This window comes from Rhea americana, unplaced genomic scaffold (assembly GCF_003343005.1).
Source record: "Rhea americana isolate MKP2758 unplaced genomic scaffold, rheAme1 scaffold_83, whole genome shotgun sequence".
NCBI lineage: Eukaryota > Metazoa > Chordata > Aves > Rheiformes > Rheidae > Rhea > Rhea americana.
Genome location: NW_028187012.1, coordinates 3061046 through 3083943, shown reverse-complemented (window position 1 = coordinate 3083943; position 22898 = coordinate 3061046). Strand labels below are relative to the sequence as shown.

The window sequence follows — 22898 nt, the reverse complement described above, 5'->3', positions numbered from 1 at the left end:
CACCTCCCTCCACCTGCTGGCAACACTCTTCCCAATGCAGCCCAGGAGACCATTGGCCTTCCTGACCACAAGGGCACATTGCTGGCTCATGGTCAACYTGTCATCCACCAGCACTCCCAGGTCCTTCTCTGCACAGCTGCTCTCCAGCAGGTCAGCCCCCAGCTTGTACTGCTGCATGGAGTTATTCCTCCCTAGGTGCAGGACTCYGCACTTGCCCTTGTTGAACCTCATGAGGTTCCTCTCTGCCCAGCTCTCCAGCCTGYCCAGGTGTCTCTGAATGGCAGCACAGCCCTCAGGTGTGTCAGCCACTCCTCCCAGCTTGGGATCATCAGCAAAATTAATGTATCAAATCCCCACTTACACTTTTCCAGTTTTTCAGTCAAGATTGCAGAACCCAACTATTTTTCTCAGTTTTTAAGAATTTTCTCACTTAAAAATAAAAATGGACAGGTACTCTTAACTTCTTTAAAAGAAAAATCATAATATCTACTATCTCTATTTAAATATTATTAATACCACAGAAAGTAATCTCAGCAACTTCAGTCCAAGAAAGGCTGGGCAGTTATTGCTTAAAAAAAAATTATGAAGTAACCAAATGGAACAACTTGTTGCTTCTTGCTTTGCATTCCAACCAGAGGACTAACTTCAGCACGAAATACAGTATCTTCTGAAGGAAATTAATAGTCTATTCATTTCTAGATATTTTACTGATTTTTTTTTAAAAAAGAGCCTTGAGGATCTGCTTCACTTCAAAAACAAGATATTAATTCAAAAACACAAATATCTCCATGAAGTCTCCAATTAAAGATTTGTTCTTCAGTAGTCACTCATCTACCTGCCATAACCTACAGATTCCCACCTACAACATTCTGCCCAAAAAAGGTATGAACCTGACCCAATGTTATGAAGGAAATGCACACAAAATCATTCTCTCAGAAACAATTTACTTCTCAGAGTTTTTTTTTTTTTCAATATCACTACCTTATTTATCATAAATTTAAAAACAAGGCGCAGACTTTTGCTCCACCTCATATTCCGTGGATTTCTGTTAGGTTAAATGCGAGGTTAAGTAACATCCTAGATTAGGTTACAGGATTTTATATTTGTTATCATTCTCAACAATATAAACCAGAAATGACTAAACTGGTTGCAGAGGTTTACTAGTATTAATGCAAGACTACACCTTCCAAACTTCTTACTACTTAACCATACATACACAGCAAAAATCACAATAATGTAACACAATAACTTTTGTGAATACACATTTTCTTTAAAATAAGTGTAAATATCATGCAGCAACCCTGCATGATTAGGTACTGAAGTTTTTAAAAAGGCAATGGTTTACCAAAAATTTTCTGCAGACTATGCCAAAATATCAAACAATAACATAAGTTGCTCACATAATTCATAAGAATAAAATGAACTGATCCAAAGTTGGTACACTTGACTTCTCCTTTTAACAAAAGGTATTGGCTATACCATGTTAAGAAACAATTATTAAATTCCYCTGCAGAGCCATAGATATATAATGATTTGATGGTGCATTCCTAATCTAAAATTTTCAGAGAAATTACTATTCTTAAGAAATGGCATAAATCAAATAGAACTTGTTAATAGCCTGAGATTTTAATTCTATTGCAACAAAACAGATGTATATTCAACAAAATTTTACAAAGCATTCTTCCTATCAACAGCAGATTTCTAACATGTTTCTAAAATACTCAAGGCTGTATTAATTACACCAAACAGAAGAACGCAATAGTAAAAATTAAATTCCAAAGCACTTGGTTGTCACAAAAAAATCCTTCCTTCACAAAGAAAGAAGTATAAATCATCTCTGTTTCAAATTAAATTTAGCTTTTTCTAGAATTCTAAAAAATAAGTCAAACTCTACAGGGCATATTTAAAAAAAAAAAAAGAAAAAGAAAAAGAAGTAGTAATGCACCATGATTCATGTTTGTCTCATCAGTAAAAATAGTGGTGGATATCCTATTATGTATCAAGAATTATTCATGCACGTTTACATCACTCCTTTGATCTGGCCTTTCCAGCTTACAGTTAAATAAYGCATTGTTCAAAGGAGAGGTTACTTACCCATTTCATTAATAGTTGCTCTTGCTTTTGAGACAAAAGAACTAACTTCACTTGAGTGCATTTTTGCTCTTTCTTTAAGGTCAGCACCTGTAAATGACATTTCACAAGTACATCRGTAAGCTGTATACAGTACCATAAATATGCTTTCAGAAGTGAATTATTGTCATGTGCCAAAATATTTAAGTCTGCTTTGAGACAAGGCCAAATTGATCACATTCTTTTTCCACAGATTTCAAGGAAAATAYGACACAGAACTTTTAGTCTGAAAAAAAACCATAACAACAATCAAATTACCCACCAGATTTTCACAGAGTATATTCTTCCCAGTTACATTTCCTCCTCGAATTAAAACAGCTTATCAACAATAGAATTTAAGTTAATATTTCATCTGATATATATACTTTCATTTTCCCAACTGTGTCACAAAGTCTAATAATTATGCATTTTTCATATTACAATCTACTAGCAAAGGATAACAAATAAAATGCAAAACCCCTAGGATGAATGTTTTTACACTAATAGAGATCATTTAATTAAATAAAAGCTTCTACAACGGACATAATAGCATTTTTCAGCTTATTTTACTGAAATGTATTTTTGAAGATATTACATACAATGATTCATTTTAGCTTTCCCCCAAAAAACTAAAATTTGAAATGACATTTTAATCTATTTTTTCATGAACATGTAATTCTGCCTGGTAGGTCAYGATAAATGCATACCAAAAACTTGCCAAAAGCCTCAAAGGCAAACAAAATTTGCATGTGAATGTGTACAATTCTCAGTAGATCTTTAAATCATACACAACTGCAAACAAATTCCACAAATACGTTTATGTGCAGAGTTCTGTAACTGAAAGAAGCTACTTTACAAAACATGACAGCAAAAGATGCTTTAAAAGTAACACCAGCAAGAATATGAATAATAATAATAAAAAAAAATCACTTCTCTGACATGAGGTTCTTAATGTCTGGCTCCAGTTTCTACCACTCTGTCTACAAGCAAATTATTGCCTATGTAAGAATAGCAAAAAGAAAACCTGTGCGTTAGGAACTAGAACATTATATGGTTGTGTGAAATGTGACTAAAATTTTTCGTACATCAAAATCCTGCCCACTCGGCCACACCTTTGAGAAGTATATAAAGTCAACTTTGAAAGAGAAACAGGGAACCCAAAATGATTCCAATATTGTTGTTAAAAGAAAAAAGAAAAAAAAAAGGTACTGTCAAGAYAAGACTTTAAGGGAATTATTAGGTTTTGATTTATTTTGATTCTTTAAAAAAAGGTTTGATATGAAAAAAAAAACTTATAAAACAAAAAATATCCAAACTGCACACATCTTCACTTAGAACATATATTTGAAGACACTGKTTGAAATTTGTTTTCAACAAAAATTTGCACAAGAATACATTAGAAGGTGAATATCATCTTAAAATTAATAATTATGAATATTCTAGCAATAATTTCTGATATATTTGCTGCTAGTGCTTCACCCAACTTCTGTAATCTTATAGTTTCCTCTTCCTTAAGTACTTCTCCCTCATCACTGCAGAGAAAGTAGAAAAAGGTCTTTTCGTCATACTTTCCTATTTTAGCACTCTATAGTGTTGTAGTAATAGTAGCTGAAACTTTTTCCAGGGAGAAGACTTTTAGGCAGAAACCATTCACCGCACTCCAGTAGAAGACTCGCCTCAGCATCCTCTGCTTCAGAGGAGAYCTAACCAGCAGTGATTTAATACTTTTTCTCCTGTTTTAAGATTCAACCATTGATCAAAATTCTTGAGGAATTCTTTGATCCATGTAGCAAAGAACTATTCACATGTTTCTTCAAAATCYGTTCTCAAGTTAGAAGCAGGAAAGGCTACATTACAGAAGGCAGCCATGAAAAAGAATGCAGCTTCAAGCAGAGACTTCYGCTCTCTTAGCTACAGAAACGAAAGATCCCTCCTCTCATCCCAAGTTTTGCACTTTTAGGTACCTGTAAATAACACTTGCTCAACTGCTGAGAGCAGCAAAGGAGCTGCAGATTTCCAAACTGCTAATACTCCCRCAGAACAAACCTTTGCAACTCTCCCATGGAGCACAGCTGAAACAGGTGGGCCTGTCTGGCCTATCCCCTTCCCCACACCGACTCCCAACCAGCTCCAGGGGCTGTGCACTCTGGGCCTGTGACTCCACACCACACTGAGTGCAGGCTTCTCTATGCCTCTTCTCCTCACAACGTAAGGAAGGGGGGCCAAAATTGCTACTGAAATGAGACACACCAACTGTTGCAGCTTGATTTTACACTGTAATAATTTTCCCGCATCCATCCGGTTCTTACTGAGTCACTGYTTTCTCCACATTACGTGTTTTGGCATCTTGATGCTCTGTCCTTGTGGCTGGATCTTATTCACCTAGAAATACAGCAAAAGCTAGTCAAAACTAACTGTGATTCTAGGGCTTGGGGTCTTGCTCAACAGTTCTCACCTCTCTGCTCCCAGCCCTTTATAAACCCCCTTTCAAGGGCCACGCACAGCCACTCTCAGATTACTAGGAGCTAGCACAGAAGAGAAATGCAACAGTGAAACACTACGTTGACATTACTACCAGCTTCCTTCTAGAGCTAAATTAGGATTAGGACACATACTCTCCATTTATGCAGAAATGCTCCTTGAATCAGCTTCATTCACAGCAGCATTACTTCCAAATTTGTGAAATAAACAGATAGGAGAGAACTGTATTGCATATCTCAAATGACTAGTCCTGGTTGCAAAATACCAGAATAAAAGCATTTTTTTGGAGATAGGCACAGGACATACAAAGATCTGCTGAGCAGTAGGTACATAAACAAACTGGTATGGGCAGGTCAACCCTTATTGCTGCTAGGAGGAAGATGAATATTGTTTTAAGTATTACCTGCATCTCTACTGAGGTTTGTCAACCCTGAAGACGCTCCTTGTTTGATTTTGATCCATTACCCTCATATTTTTTTCCACCCAATACTAGGAGAACACAAAAACGTTACCTTTTTTTTTTTTTTAACCTTACTTCCCATGAGTGTTAGAACCCTGATGCAATTAATCCTCTTTATATTCTTAAATAACTGGCTGTTGAATGGCTGGCTGTTGTATCCTGTTTGTTTAGACAGTTTTGTAGCATGTGCTTAACTTGCATTTCACAAAGATTTCAGAGATGTTTCTTTGARAAAGCCAAGGGCAGTCCAGCAAGACAGGCATATTTCTGTTATTTACCAGAATTTTCCCAGCTACCCTTCTATATGACAAGGAAGGCYACTTAACCTAGAAATCACTCCAAAAGAATCTAAGTTTCACAGTGCTTGCTCTAATCCCTGTGTTTCTTGCCTTATTTGGATATTTTCATACTCTCTCTAAACAGAACTTTACTACTGTTGAAAAGCTAAGAGCTGAATTTCAGAAATCTGTTCAAAACATCCTTTCTTCTCTCTCTCAAACAAGCCTCATTTTCCAAATGCCATACTGAAATGCCTAGAAATTTTTTTGTATGAAACCATATACAGTGCTTCCACATACACCTCTAGAGTATGCCACAAAAGCTGTAAATTAATGAAGGTCTTTATCACAGTGGGTTATGTATCATATCAAAATTTTAACCAGTCAATAAATATTTTTATTGTAAAAATAATTGTTCTACATATCTGGCAACCAAAAACTAAACAGCAGTGTTATTCTACTGAGTGCCAAAAGGTGCCCAAACTACCTTTTCTCTGAACAGGCTCATGCACAGGTATTAAAGTACTAAATTCTTCCTGCAGCAACATTATTTTGAGTTTGCCCCTTGACCTGGCTAAAGCAAATGGGCCAGTTTGTTTGTACAGCAGAAATTCAGTAAGGAAGTGACAYGCAACATTTTCAGAAGGTATACAGCTAAGCAGATCAAATGGCAACGAACACCAAAATAGGAACACTAAAAACTGCACAGCACAGAGGCACCACCTCTAATACGCTTAACAACCTGAGGAAACAAGTTAATAAGGAATTTACTGTAAAAATTGTAAGAAACATAAGAAATTATAATAAGAAACTTAGTACGCTTTGAAGCATACATGTACTACCTCACCAATAACTGCTGTACAAATATACATGGCTCATTCCCTTACAAAGAATGGAAGTGAACTGAAAAACAGCATTACTCCCCCTCCACATAGAAAAATACTACTTAAGATATTGAACTAAAATACTGAGGCAAAGGGCCAGCTTGCAAAAACATTATAGCTTAACTTGTAACTACTGGAAAAAAAACACCCCTCAATGTTCGTGTAAACAGCTTCCCTCAAAAGCTGATACATGCACAACTCCTACAGAAGCCAATGCAATAAATCCAAGTTTAGCCGAAATCAGTAGCAGAACCCCAACCAACTTTTATCAGGTTAGGACTGTTGCAGAAGGGAGCTGCGATTTTTGTTGAATTTAAAATTCAATCTCAGAAAGCATTTAACAAYATTTTTTTCTCCAAATTTCTAGCATTTCTCTGCATTTCATAACTTCTCAAAAACAAAGCTTTTACATCCTGAAATTAATTTACTCAGAATGAATTAATTTCTAATTTTAGAGGAACTGCAACACCTCATGCAGCAAATATGCTTAAAAAGAGYACAAAGTCTGGGGAGATCAAAACTTTGTTTAAATAGAATTAATGTTTGTTAAGTACATACCACAGTAATAAAAGTTATAAATATTATTCTGTTAACAAATACATATTTCAAGTTAATACTCTTAAAAATCTTCTAGTACAAAACCACCATTTAATTTTGATAGTAGTAATACTATCATATAATTAATGATTTTATTTTGCTCTAATCTAGCATTTTTCTGTTTAAAGCTATATGTTTGACAAATTATAGTACAAATCAAAGCCAACCACTATGGAAATCTCTTGCCTGCATGGAAAAAAAGAAGCATTATGCTTTGCAGACAAAATACCCGTTGCGTGCACCTAATTAAAATGAGAATCAAAGCTCTCAGCTATCACATATAACCACCTACTCGTTCTACAGAAATAGCTGATATACATATAGAATCAAGTTTAAAATGAACATTTCTAATAGACAGTTTAAGTAAAAATAAGATAGCTTTCTTGCTATATTCAAGTAAACGAACATGAATTTTTAAGACAAATTAAATTCCTTTGCTCAAATTTTCACTTTAAGGAGTGACTTGAAAAGTAACAGTTCATTTCTATCATTGCTACAAACCTGAAATAGTCGACAAGGGGTAGTACATAGAAGAACAGATTTTTTAAAAAAAGTTATTATCATTACTTCTATGGTTACATACAAAACAATCATTAAATCTATATCATATACGAAAGACCTGTTTTTCAAGTCAAAAGACACAAACAACTACCACGGCAATTGAAGAATTACAGCATCTGTACCTGAGAAAATATGTTGAAATATCATTTCCCAATCAGTTGCATGGGTTTTGCTGTGATCTTTATGAGTAYAGATATGAACAAATTCTCCCTAGAGTCACAGTTTTACTCTGAAAAATTCCTGTTATAAATGCTAGAATACATCCTTCCAAAATGCAAAAACACACGATTTATTTCTTGTTGTTTACAGATGATTTTCACATATGATTTTTGTTGTTGTATACAAAGAAAAAGTTCCAGTAAGAATCCATTAATCTTGCCAATCCAGCCAAGCCAAGGATACTTATACTTATCATCAATCCTACCAATTAGAGCCACAGCTGATGTATTGTTGAGTAAAAAAATCAATCCAGCCCAATCAATTAAGAACAGCCAGAATGTTTCAAAATACTAACTATCCTGAACTTCAGAAACTGGTCATCTGTCATAAAATAACAAAACCAAAAAACAGAATCACAGAAGAATCTAATCTGGAAAGGACCTCTGGAGATCATCTGGTCCATCCTTTTCTTGAAAGCACAGCCTTAGGCTAGGTTATCCAGGGCCTTGTCAAGTCAAGGCTTCATTATTAACAGCAAGGGAGACGCCACTAGTTCTCTACGAAACCRATTCCAATGTTTTAACTGCTCTCACAATTAATTATTATTTTATCTAGATGGAATTTCCCTGAACCAACTTGTGCCCATTGCCTCTTGTCTTGTCACCATACATCCCCACGAAGAAAAAAATCTCCCCTTCCTCTGTGACTGTCTTTCAGATGTGGGAAGACTGATTAGATCCCAAGCCTTTAAACACCTTAGCGGCCCTCTGCCAGCTAGTAAATRCCGAGGACAGTGGAATAAGCATAATCCTTGACTGGCTGGCTATCCTCTTTATGATACAGTCTAGGACAATTTGCCTTCTTTACTGCCTGGGCATGCTGCTGGTTCATGTTCATCTTACACCAGGCGCTTTCCAGCAGAGCTACACTCCAGCTAGTCTCAATCCTCAGTGTGTTCTCCTGCTTGGGATTATTCCATCACAGGTACAGTAGGACTTCATATTTAGCTTTTTCCTCTTGGTCCTATCTTTCAGCCTGTCAAGGTGTCTCTGAAGAGTGGCTCCTTCTCCCCACACACCTACTTCTCCTTTCGCTTTATCATCTGAAAATGCAGTAAGGGTTYAATCCTGTCATCAGATTGTTTATAAAGATCAGTATCTTTATAATAATAGTACCAGACACAGTATTGACCCTTGAGCAATTCCACCTGTGAGCGGCTGCCAGGTTGACTTCAAGCTGTTGACCACCACCCTTGGCAGCTTGGGCACTTTTCATGGTCTAAATATTCAGTCCATATCTTATCAACTTGTCAACAGGGATGTTGTGGGAGAGCATGTCAAATGCCTTGTTAAAATCAAGATAGATGACACCCAAACTTCACACACATCCACTGATCAGGTTGTTTCATCACAGCGTGATTCTCAAGTGTGATTTACCCTTGGTACATCTATGCTAGCTTTTCCCAATCATTTAGTCATTCATGTGCCTGGAACCAACTTCCACAAAGGCCTGTTTCATAATTTTTGCAGGGACTGAAATGAGGCTGACCGGTCTATAACTTCTCAAGTTGTCTTTTGTGAAGATACAGATATTTGCACTTTTCCAATCATCTGGGTCTTCCAGGATCTTTCAAAGATAACAGATGGTGGCTCTGTTAGTCAGACCACTCTTTCAGCACTCTCAGAAGCATCCMATTAAATCCCCGTAGAGTTATGTAATATGTCCAATYCAGCAGTGGACCTACATCTTCCTTATACTTCTGCTTGCTACTAACATACCTGAAGAAGCCTTTCTTGTTTTTCTTGATGCTTGTTACCAATTTAAGCTCCAGCTGAGCTTCTTCCTCCTTCATGAGAGCTATGCACACCAGAGCAGTATTTCTATATTCTTCTTTGGGAGTCCATCCCATTTTCCAAAGGTAARGTGAATAAATAACTCAAAAACTATAAAACATATTTGCAAGATTAAAAGACAGAAACCAAGCTTTTTAAAAAAATAATGAAAAGGAATGCTCTTATCTTGAATGCATATAATACTACAGAACACACAAATTAATAATGTGTTAAAGACACTCTAGTGTATTCTTGCATATTTAAAAGATTTTATACTCAAATCAACCCTTTTGTCAGTGTTTATAACTCTGGTACTATTTCAGAACATTACGAAATGAAATATCAGCAAAAAAGATTTTTTTTTTAAGTTACTAGGTCAGAGAAATCTGAACATCAAGGATGAAGATAAAGGGAGAAGTATTACTGAAATATCTACGAACTATGAACTGTTAACAATTTGCTCTTCAGGATCAGCTTCTTTTATGAGTACTACTGAAAAGAAGATCTTCCCATAAAGCAGTACAACTTGCTCTCCGCCTTTTCTGTTCTCTTAGTTTTTGTATTTTAAACTAGAAATCATACATGTGCAAGTAACAAGTAAAATTTACATTAATTCATCATTTCCTCAGAATTGGGTCTCTATGACAACAATGTGTTGTTGGCAACACAAGACTTTCTGTAACTGTTCTTTTTGTTTTCTTATTCTTTTTGGACAGATGTAATTTTAAGATTTACATTAACTTTGCCTATACTATAGGGTACCTCAAAACTGTCAATGAGGAAGGAATTCCAGGAGATTTTCTCTCACTCTCCATAAAGTTTCATCCAATCTCTAATACCCTCTTAAAATTTAAATTTTCCTGAGTATTTATTTTTTAATTTGAAATCAAAGAGATGATCTGTCCTTTTAAGTAGCCAGTATGACTTGGCTATGTACATCTTAGTGCATTTCATACTGGGTTTAAACAGCAAAAGAAACTTACCAGGCAAATTAGGTAAAAAACAAAAACCACAAAGGTGAAAAAGTCAACACAGCATACCACAAAACATTTGCAACTGCCTAACATTTCTCACACAAAAAGGAAAGAAGAAACACTCCAAAGGCTGTAAGTATTCAGTACACAATTTTCCAGGCATGCAAAATTCTTAGAAATTAATTACATTATACAGATCCAGAATGATTTGAAATAAATAAAATAAGATCATGAGTGCAGGTACTCTTAAGAGTAAGCTACAATACACTAATGGAGACTTAAAAGCTGGCTCAGAAGCCTCAAAGAGCCATAAACAAAGAGTCACCAGCTAAAAAGGCAGACCTTGACCCTGGGTCTGTCTGGTTGGGTTGTATCACAAAGTAACAGAGATTGAAAGACAAACATGCTACTGCTGTTATGGCAGATTTTCTTCATTTTTTTATTACGTAAGTTTTCCATTTTATCTAAAAAAATGCTTCACAAGACATGGTTATCACTAAGTTTTAAAGCAGATGACTTTATAATTCACCTATCATAACTTAACAGTAACGATTTTCTCTAGTAATTGTTTTATTGACAACAACAATCAGTCAGTATGTCAGCAAACATCAACTGTCACAAGCTGTGCCGGTCATGAGCATTCTTTCCTGTAAGACAGCAGTCTCACAGCTACACAGCTACAGGTTATCACAACACTTGCAATAATCAGCTGATAAATAAATTCCCACAAATGGGGTATTTCAGAAAGTACACCACTTTGTTTTTGAAGCCCAAGTCTTTCTTTGAGGCCAACATGCTAATTCAGATAAGAGTCTCTGCAARAATCTTGATCTCTCCCCTCTTGAAAACAGAAGCACAACATTTTTTTCCCCAAACACTACCATTTTTTTGTGACACTTCTATCATTTAACAACTACCTCAGCCACACCCTATGCCTCTATAACCAAACATGGTAACTTACTGTTTGGAAACAGGTAATATGCCAGCACTAGCTTGGATTCTGTGCCATGCCTCACTTAATAACCTCTGCCAGGCTAACAAATTAGCCCTGGTAGAAGACAGGCACAGAGGCTGCATCATCCTCAACTGTTAGATGGACATGGAATCAGTGGAAAAGATCCAGGAAGGAGACAAGTGGCAGCAATGAAACTCAGGTACAATCTCTTTAGGAACCACAGACACAGACCCCTAGAATGATCAAATCATGACAAAACCTCTCTCTCTTGATCTACAAAGTGTATCTCATGCAACAGTCCAGCTGCTTATTCACTGCAAGACTATGGCTTATTCCTCAAATCAGGGCAATGTCAAAATGTCACCACCTAATGAAAAGAAACATATGTTTCAAGCTCCATTCAATATAGAGCTTTTAGAAAGAAAGAAAAAAGTAAAGCTACTTCCTATACTGCTTGTATTTCTAAGTTATTTCCACAATAAGCATTACAGAAGTATTTCTTTAACCCAGTCATTCTGGTATTATGAACACTCAACTTCCTCAAACCATTTTTCATTTTCAAATTCAGCCTTCACTCAGAGAACTTTTACATTACACTGGTAACATGGTGTACTTTTCTTTTCTGGTCATGAAACGTAACTGAAGTCTTACACASAAAATAATAGTTTAAATTAGACAACCACATAAGCTGCATTTTTTATGCTGATTAGTTTCCAACTAAGTGTGGAATCACTCTTTGTGATTTTTGTTTATTTTACACCTTGCATATCAAAATCCTCTGAAGAGTCCAGCATCAAAATTCTTGGTTTTAACAGAATGAAAGTGCATAGCTATGTTAACACCACTATTACTGAAAAAATAGCATTAAAGTGGCACTTCATCTCATTTATATCACTTGCAATACCTTTGCAAAGTCTATTAATATGTAATCCAATAGTTACAGGTCACACACACTTCTAATTAATAAGAGGACATTGTTAAAACTTGCTAATGTTGAGGTTCTTCATCTTTATTCTCTAATCTTAACTGAAGGATGATATTTAGACTGAGTATTCTTAGTAACTGGTACTAAACCTCGCAACTCAAAGAAATATGAACAGAATCAAATTTTTAAGCAACTCACTCTTTGTTCCACCTTGTTTTCTAGTAAATCAAGTGATCACAAAAAAAATAAGAGATCTTTCAATGCATTATTACAGGTGACCAAGTCAAGTGTTTTGCATATATTGTGCATCTGACTGCTGGAAGCATGTCTGTGAAAAAAAATGTTAAAAGGAATTGATACTGCTGGGTATATCTATTCTGATTAGTAATAATTACAAAAATAGTTAACTAACAGTACACCCAGTTTTATGAGCTGTAAATAGAAAAAGAGGAAGTGTGTTATGTGGTAAAAAAGGGAAAGTCAGAATCTCTTCTAAAGAAATCCTGAAGTCTTTATTCAGGTATAAATCTTATTAAAGAGCTTTTCCTAAGAAAAAAAAMCACATGATTTGAACTACTTTATTAGCTGAATGTATATAAAGACATAAGGAAGTCATTTGTTTCTTTTACATTAGAAACATTCAACTCATTTTCCTTCCATCCTGTCCCATGCTTTGAAAGGCATCACCAGCTGCTTGTTGGGGTTTTGGGGGTTTTTTGTTTTCATTTTTCTTGTATGACCAGCATTAGTCATACTGGTATATTACCTGGAAACTTCCAGTAGGAAAGGTTCAATGATACCAGATGCTATGCAGACACGCAGCAAGTGATGCTTCCAGTAAGACATTTAAACAGGTAAAGACAACACGCAGCATACGGAAATTTAACACACCTTGAAAAGAACAGATACAACAATAAGAGAAAAGGAACAGACACATCTCAATAATCAATCATGACTTGTTACCTCTCTCAATATGTGCCTTACGACACCCAAACCTAATGAAAGATTACCAGTAGTGACCTTTAGCAAGATCAGAAGAGGTGACTACAGATTTTGACTGGGAGCTTTTTCAAGCTGCAACAGGTGAAAAAGAACAAGGACATCTGTGCAAAAAGTGAAACAGGAGAAGAGAAGGCTTCAAGGTTAAGGACATGGAGCTCAACTTTGGTCTACTCAGAAAGCTTAAATCTTCAACTCCTCCCCCCACCCCTTGAAAAAGCATTAAAATGGCTGGCATCCCTGCACAAAAATCTGGCTTATATTAATATTGGCCTAGCATTCAAGGCCAAAGTCTTGCCATTCCACACAGTGCTGTGTGATTGTAAGGAGTAGCAAGCATTTGAGTCACGAGCAGGAACATCTCTTAACTATGCTTCGTTCATGAGAAAGTCTGACATGAAAAGRGCAGCTACAATCTATTTCTCGTAAGTACTAAGTTAAATCTGCTCTCAAGTAGTACTTTCCCTTATTCCCACTGTCCCCAAATGTTTGGAACTGACACAGGGAAATAAATGAAAATGCTTGCAAATAGCACAATTTCCCATCCATTGAGTCCACTTGCAGCACCAATGTTGCAAACTCAATTCTATTTTCTACAGGCTTGTTATTTTAAAATATTTCAGAGATACTTGATCTCTTCTATTTTTAAAAGACAATCCAATAGACTTGCCAGCAATTTACTTTGGAGAAAGAAAGGCAGGGAAAGGAGATCTAACACTGGAATATTACCTGCCATCTGGAGGGGCTTAACAAATTATACAAGTTTGTGGTATTTGAGCCTAGAGCTCAGTCACTTGAAAATCATGTCCATCTACTTATAGTCACTAAGATCCAGCTGGTGATGGGAACTCCACAAAGAAATGTTAGAATATCAATCAATAAGAGGCTACTTCAGACTTAATTTTCTTATATCCTACAAAGCTCTGCTGTCTGCCTATTTATATAAAATACTGACAAAAAATTGAAAAAAAATGAGATGCATCACAGGAAACTATGTATCTCCACATTTTATGAAGGAATAGCTGTCTGAGACTATATATTGACTAAAAGTCATAACTTTTTTTTTTAAACAAAAATTTTATTTTGGTGTAAGACAACAAAGTAATTACAATAACTTTTTACTGTCAGATGTGTATATACCAAAGTTCATGTTATATTTTTATTTATTAAAACATACATATGAGATCAACTCAGGAAAAAAAGTAAGTTTTACAAGAAGAAAATGACTTGAGAGAAATTTCAAAACTTCTTCATTTTCGTATCACCCTATTGCTTTCACAAAGGTAAATCATTTTGACAGGTACAAGACAAATGTCCACTGACTGTTTTAGTAAGGTACATGCAAGATTCATGCCATTTTCACTAGGACCACATCTCCATCTTTAGCTACATCACTGCAAAAACACACTATGACCATGATACATGCACAGCTCTGTGCTATATTCACGTAAATTCAATTATTTTTTTTCCTTCAGCTTTCAAGAGTTGCACGTCCAACATAGATCCAGCAAAAAAATACCAATTACAGTAAAACTACAACAAAAGTGTTCTGAAGAAAAGCTGCATAAGTGGTAGGCAAAGATAGGAGAAAGGAGAGAAACAAGTGATTTTAAAGAATTGTTGGAAGTTTCCCTTCATATTTATGGCAATTAGTACAAATGTATGTTTCATTATAGGCTGTTCTGTGCCATTTACAGAAGGAAATAGATGTGAAACTAACTGCTGTAAATTGACTTAAAATGAAAATGCCTTAGCTTCAGATAGAAATCTAAGTACCTCTCTTAYATGACCATTTTATTTTACTCAAAAGCAAGTGGAAAAAATGGTTCTTTACCATGCAGTAACTATTTTTGACCTGTGTTGCGCACATGTGTTCTATTTCCAGCACACACCACCACCAAGCACATGAGATCGGATCATTTTTGCCAGCAGGCTTTCTCAGCTAAGGATATAAATGGCAAAGTAGGGTCACTTCCCTCATCAATAAAGAAACCAGGTGCCAGGTACTAACTTAGCTAGCATCAGTGGAAAGAGTTAGCTGGGTCATACAGTATCTCAAAGAATTGTAAAGAAACCAAGTAGTCTTTCTTCAGAAATTAAGATGTCAGATACACATAGCTACAACATGAATATGTTAAATGGAGGTGACCACTTCATTTGAATACTTATAGAAGAGATTCAGACCTAGGACACTAGAGCAGAAATTCAAGAGTTCAAAGGTATGTAACAGAAATTAAACAAATGAAGCTCTTCATCTAAACACAAAAGCATTTACCAGTGACATCCTGTGTTGTAAAGCATGGGTAAAAAATGTCCTTTCATCAATTTAGTAAAACAGAGACAATCAGTAATCCATAACTTCCGTTCATCTTCACCTCGTACCTATGCAGGTTTTGACCATTTTATAGGGAACACAGATGACACAGTGTATCTAGTGATAAAAAAAAAAAAAAAAAAAGAGTATCCATATGCCCAGAACTGCGCAGTAAAAACTCTTGTCAACATCTGAGAATGAGCTTGCAGCTTTTGAGAAAGCGTGTCCATGACAGACATGGAACTTATACATTACAACCACCTTTGATTTCTTTCTTTCAAAGAGAGTTTGAATACAATGTGCTTGAAAAGATGTAAAATTAAGTGAACAGAATTAGCCACCCTCCATGATAATCATGTTAAAATGGCTCTGATGTCAAGGTCAGAGTTTAACTGAATTGCTGAACACCCCTGGTGACTCTTTAATCATCACCAAAACATGTAGTTAACAACCTGACACTGCTGAAGGACAGAATTCTGCCCAATGATGGAAATTCCTCCATATTTTCCAACTAATAAAGAGAATTCTATTTCAAAATATGCAAAACCGTCTTGGGAATCTAAAATATAATTACAGACATGTACAACTAGATTGAAGAGACAGGTTAAGTTCCTGAAGTGTCTTAAGCCAGCTTAGGACACAAACACAGCATTTAAGAGATTAAAAGGAAAAAAGAAAGAAAGAAAGAAAAAAGAAAATGGAAAAAGAAAAAGAAAGCCTTCCCTCTAATCTATACAAAAAAAAAAAAAATCTTCCCCGCTTCAAGATTTGAAATGAAAGCAAAAGTATATAGTTGATACAGGCCTATGAACAGTGAAACAACATTTTGTCATTTGGGAGCATATTCCTAATTCATCATCTAATACCTAATACTCTAAGGTGATGCAATTTCAGATTCCAGCAGAAACAGCAGCTGTCAAAAGGAAAGATTAAAACGCCTCTAAAGGCATCTCCCAAAGTCTGGCCAAGTTCCCAGCCACGAAGGGCTAGCAGCACAGAAGGAAACTTCTTCTAAAAGCTCTTTCTGCCTGCACAGCCCTAAAGACATTTTCAGATTAAAAACAGGTAAAGGAGCATCTCCTTAAATTACCAACGCTGAGTTTCAGCTTGCTACCGTGCTCAGAAGAGAGAATGGAAAAAAACAACCCTCTGGGGCTGCAGCACCTGTTAGAGCAGGCTCAAAGTGATTTCAAGTATCCCACTAGCAAAGTCAGAGAGGAGTATGGTATCACTATAGTATTGCTGGTATTCATTCATACAGGACTTTTTCCAAGTAATCCCAGCTAGTGACTCAAGATTCACTGTAACTGTCAGAGGAAACTACACTTTCCAAAGACAGGATTACTAGTACTCACAGCACTGTATCATGTAGATCAACAATATGTGAAACAATCCGAATACTTAGAAATTCGCACTGAGAGCGACAGAAMGCACAGTCACACAGGGTTATCACAGGACTCATCTGAACTACTCCATGACCTCTCATAAGATAGAGATACCAGTGAAGACTGCATAGATATTTCTCTAGCTTTGGATAGGAAAATAACAATTGCCTAAGCTGTCTAGCTCTAATATACCTGCTGGTATCTACAAAGCCTATGCTCTGCCTGTAAATGACTGTAACTGTGCCACATTAAGGATTTTACTCAACAGGAGAAACTCAAGCATGCCAAGCAGACTTTACTTACTTCTGTGGAAATACAGCATCCCCTCCATTAATCTATTATACCAAATCAAAAAATTCAACAGCACTGAATCTTGCAGCCTTAGACTCTGATACACACACAGATACCCAAACTGCTCTGGTGATGGTGATGCAAGTTTCTAATAAAGTCATGTAGTTTCTGCAGTATTCAAGTTTGCCTGAGCATCTCTAAATTACACAAATAGGTCATTACTGCTTCCATTTCAGATTAATATAGAAAATTTTTGCATGGTATGAACTGTAGGCTAACATTACAAGAACATACTAACAGTCACCTAATTACAAGTTTCTCTGACACACAATAGAAGCATGCTGCCTTTCAGAGAACTGTTGTACACCAATTTCAGAACAGTTTCTAAGCAGTCTATAGGGACAATGCCCAACAGAGAAGTGTATTCCAAGAGTCAAATCCAACCATAACAAGCATATAAAATGTAGGAAGTCATCCACACATRTGACTCAGTATTCCTATCATGTTTATAAAAAAACAACTTTTCTATAGAATATATTTATAAAACCAAGATTAAATGAATTGTAGTCGCAGTATATACATAATATAACCATTGAAGATGCTTTCCATTACATACAAGCTCACATGACCCACTCACATAACCAAAGAAAAATACGGATCAAATCTTAGACAAGCCTTTAAAAATAACAAATACAAAGCAAAACTATTTGATTATTCAAATACTAAATTCTAATCTGCTCTGAATACCATTTTCCAAAGACTGAAATAACAGTTTGGATATATTTTATATTCAGACTGAATAGGCTCTTTATGAGAGGAACAGGAAAAAATGTCCATTGTCTGACTACCTAAAGACAACATCTACAGAACACATTTTTTCCAGCGAAAATGTTTTGCATCCACCTGGTACTTTTCTGCATTTTAATTTAGTCCACTCTGGAAAAAAAATACTCTAAACAAGATTTAACATTTTGAAAATTGATTATATCACTTCAAGGCCTGTATGCACATTTCACTGCTCCCATATTCCAATAATGTACGTTTCACTGCTTCACTATTATCTTGCCTAGAAGTCACTTGTTTAAATTCTGGAACATGCTTGAAGATGCTTCTCCACAGCTGCTGTTTGTGCCCTGTTGGCATGCTCAACAGCACTAGATTCCTGCCTAGACTTCTGCATCATTTCTCTTGTCACCCAAAGGTCTTGAGCATTGTGTCAGTTTCAGACATCTCACAAAGCTGTAAAAGTTCTCCAGCTGTTCAGGATCCCATGCAACTTGCTTATCTGTGAGCTGCTACAGACAGTTATATTTATTCCAATTTTTAAAAGAATGGCATTTAGTCATTTGGTTCATGAGACTCTTAGCTCTTAAGTCAGGCTTCAGAACCCGTAATTTCAGTAATTAAAAGCACAGAACAATACAGAAAATAAACTCCAGCTTCCTCAAATTTCACTCAACTTCGTGTTATCAGATACACTAAGAGAAGGATATYACAAACGCTAAGAAGCCTTCAAAGACTAGTCTCCCTAGGTTTGCTACAAAGCCACCAGAAAGGAGGCTGGAGAACAACTTTGGATCCCATATGAAGGGCCAAACAATTCAACTCRTCTATTCACCAATATATTCATGCTTTGTGACTACTTCTCCATAACATAAGAATTGTTTTGCACCTAGTACTTGAATTCAGTAATTTTAGGCATTCAGTATGGTGAGTTTTTTCCATGCATTTACAATAATTTTAAAGGGATTTGCAGAGGTTGCTTCCCTTTTGTCTCCTCCAGCTAAACTAAAGAACTAGATTCCACCCCCTCAAAAATGTGTATTATACACACACAAATACATATATTATATATTTTAAGGTGATTTTCATTGAAAAAAAATATTTCCAGAAAATATCACATACATTGTGTGCATTTTTCYACCATACTAACAGCCAAAGGCAATGTTTTGTATTATTTAAACATAATAATTTAAACAAAAAATAAGCTCAGTATTTTATCAGCAATTAAAACATCACAGCCTATGTTCTTCAGTAGCTAAAGATACATATTTAAGGTTTGCTTAAATACCTTCCAGTATACACAAGCCAATTGATTGACACCAAGTATAGCACTTCACTGTTATTTTTGAAGACAGACATCCATGACATAAAACAGCCCCATAGTTCATATAACAGAAGAAGGTGACTGTATTAGAGTCGACCCTTAGGCAAGGGTTGTGGTACAMTACCAAAGCGCTGTTCACCAAGTGTGATTTTCCTTGGCAAGTTCACACTCTTAAGAATCACCACAATAAGACTACAGAACCAATTTTGAGGTTTGATTTTTGATCARATTTTAAGTAATAACTTGGATCTCTTGCCCAAGAAAGCTTCCATTCTAATGGGTAAGGAGGGAGAAGAAAAATTTTGTTGTGATGGATCAACTACTGATATTTCAATTTTGGAATCCGATCTCACATGCACACAAGAGAAGGAATGGTCAAGGAGTACACGTAAATGTTCTGCTTCATCAGCTTTAAATCTCAAAATTATTGCAATCCAGAAAAAACATTGTTAAAAAGATGGCTCTCTTGCTGGCTTTCATAATTCATCGTTCACTAATAGGATGATCTTAAATTTGTTATTCATCAGCTTTATGCTCAAAAATCACAGTGAGCTATAGTCTACGGCTTATTCAAGATCTAAAAAGGAAGAAAAATTGCATGAAATATCCACCACTGACATCTCAGCTGAATCTAACCAATTACAACAGAACTTTTTTGAAGTATTATACTGCAGCAGTATTTGCCATGAGGAAAATTGTCTCTACTTCTACTGAAGGCTATGAAAAACTAATCAGGGAGAAAAGTACACTGTAGTTGAAAGTACTGTCCATTCAAATAGTCTTCAATCAGAGACAGAATGGAGTTTCTCTGAGACAGAAAATAAAGTATTTTTAAAAATTGTTCCTGGCACTACAGTGAATATAGTATTTCTTACTAGAGAACTTGCAGTAGAAGAAAAGGACACAGTTTAGAGCACACACTATAGGAAGAGAGACAGACATCTGAATGGATGTCCCAGATAAGCCTGATGATGGAAGACCATTTTGCATCTCAAATAAGAGATGCAAGAGAACCAAGTTGATACAGATTCAGTCTCTTCTGTTTAAGTTAACACTCACTAGCCTCTGTACCATAGTGATCACAACTTGCTCAACTAGGAAGAAAGCTTTCTGTCCACTTCCACATTTTTGCACAAATTGCTCCAAGACCAGTCTATCCTCAGCTTCAGAGTTCCTTAAAAATAACAATCTGACCTCAGTTTTATCTTTGAAATCCAAAACTAGTGGATAAAAACTCTATCCCCAACTAAAGAATAATATTAAAGAAAGCTGAATATATGAAAATACTTCTCCATAACATTTTCAAGCCAGAAGTTCTAAACACAAGAGACATGGCAAACAAGAGATTCTTAAGTCAAAGTTTCAGAGTCCTGATCAGGGCTGATGTAAAGACTGCACTGTTGCAGCAAGTCCCACCCACAGACTTTCTACCCAATTCCTTTTGTCATTCTCCTGAATGGAAATGGATCACTCCTCCAGAGAAAAAGGAGAGGAATGTGGCTACATTATTGCGTTCTTATTGAAAAACTTCCTGGAAACCTTTCTGTTTGCATTCTTCATGAAGCTAAAAGGTGTCTGTATATTCATCTGATAAACTAATTCATGTACCTGTTTACTGTGCAGCAAGTGCTGCATTAACTATAYGCAATTTTTTTTTTGTTATATGCTAACTGCCAGTACCTTGTTCTGTGATTAGCCATAAGATTAAAATAAATATGGGCAAGACATACAGAATAATGTGGATCAAATAACACGCTGAACTCTTCTGAGCAATAGTCCATTAACAGAACCACATATATGATCATTTAGGGACTCAGCAGCTCTGCCATACCTAAGGCCAAGAACAAACCTGCCTAAAAAATAATTTTTATAGCTCTCAACAATCAACATAGTAGTTCCAATTTCTCTTGAAATTCAACATGCCTCTTTACGATAGAATGTAGAGCAGCATTTGGAGTCATATGACTGAAGTATTTCCAAAAGATGGCCATTTAAAGCCTATTTTCCTTAACTTACTGGTCTTTTTTTGTGTAGAATGSTCAATCAAGTCACAGTTCTGACTGCACTTCTTTATTGGCTCAGTTGTTCAACACTTGACCTAGAAAATCATGACATCTATTAGTTCTTTCAGAGAAGCAGTATCAGAAGAAAATTTATGAGTAGAAATAACTGACTTCAGATAAATGCAGCATGAGTAGTCCAAATTCAAAAGATAACTATGTGCACAGTCAGTCAGAGGACATAGCTGAGAGGCTGCCTAACATGCTAGTTTTCACRTAAATCATGTTGCTCCAGCAGACATGCAGTAGCCATTGAACCTAGTCTATAAGCAGTTGKCATTGCTTTGAACTCAAACGTCGGCAAAAGTCTGGAATGGAAAAAAAGGGGGAATCTAACTACTGAAGGAATTTATTTCTGGGAACAAAATGCATGTACAGCAACAARCACATCCAGAAGGCACTGAAATCTTTTTAAGTGTGTACTTGAATCCTCATAAGGGAACTTTGGAGTAATATACCAGTTCTTCTSTTGGTTCCTCTACATGAGCTGGAAACTGGAGAAATATAAAATGCTCTGCAAAAATACCAACCTTTTCCCCTTGCGCACCTAACAGACTAGGAAGGATAAAAAAAGGACTACTATACACACAGTTGCAGCTCTGTACCATTCTCACTGGTACCACAAAAATCAGAGTAGATCAAGTATTTGAGAACTACTACAGAACTGCTTTCCTTCTGGGGTACTATCACTCAACTCACATCAAAATCTCTTAAATGAAGGTGGTTTCATAGGTCAGCTCTCTGAAGCCTATCTACTTCACAAACTTCTGCCAACAAAACTACACCAGCTGGAAACGGCAGCTTGGAACCACACAGCCAATTCTGCTATGCTGGAAACAAAATTCTGATACAGACAAGTTATGCCAACAAGAAAAGCATTTGTGTTGGCTTTACTCACGCCATAGCCCTAAATGAAGAATTTTTACTGGCAGAAAGATTCTTTCAGCATTTCTAAGAGGGGGCTTTATTGGCAGAGCTGCAGTGACTGAAGTTGTGTCAGGTCAAAGCAGTGTGAAGTGCTCCAATATCAGATTTTTCAAGTTGCCTTTAAAGCTAGTTACAACAAAAAAAGTTAACCATGCATATTCTGATTTCTCAAGAATTTCTAAAAGAAGTTCCTCATAGAACAAGTTTTGTTCAAATTTGTAAACTAACAATCATGCCCAACCCCTCTTCCCTCAAATGCATGTATATACCAGGCAATTAACTTATCAATTTAATTAGTACAGTTCCCTTCAGAGAAGTAATGCTGAAGAGCCCACTCTTAACAAAAACACTCTAAGCACAGGCAGTGAACAAAAGTTCAAGAACCTAAGGTTCCTGTCCTTGAAAGCTCCCCCTCTAAATCTCCCATGTAAACTGAAATCTGGAGGTGGTCTTCTAGGTGCTCCTTCTAGGGAATCAAACCTTTTAATTCTTATCCTACCAAAGGGGACAAACACACACCAACAGACAGCAGGGAGGATGGATGCAAGAAAACTGAAGACAACCCAGATCCAAACCTTTGGTAAAAGAAAGGGAGATAAA

The 22898-nt window shown here is 36.1% G+C and overlaps 1 protein-coding gene across 1 annotated transcript in view; it reads right to left on the bottom strand.

The window, feature by feature from the left end:
* Nucleotides 1-22898, bottom strand: part of AUH (AU RNA binding methylglutaconyl-CoA hydratase) — a gene marked incomplete at its 5' end in the record, with an annotated part of 107922 nt that overhangs the window by 71940 nt on the left and 13084 nt on the right. Inside the window, one exon of the mRNA XM_085323259.1 lies at nt 2095-2181. Coding sequence (XP_085179385.1) covers nt 2095-2181 — 87 coding nt within the window. The remainder of the gene's footprint in view (nt 1-2094; nt 2182-22898) is intronic.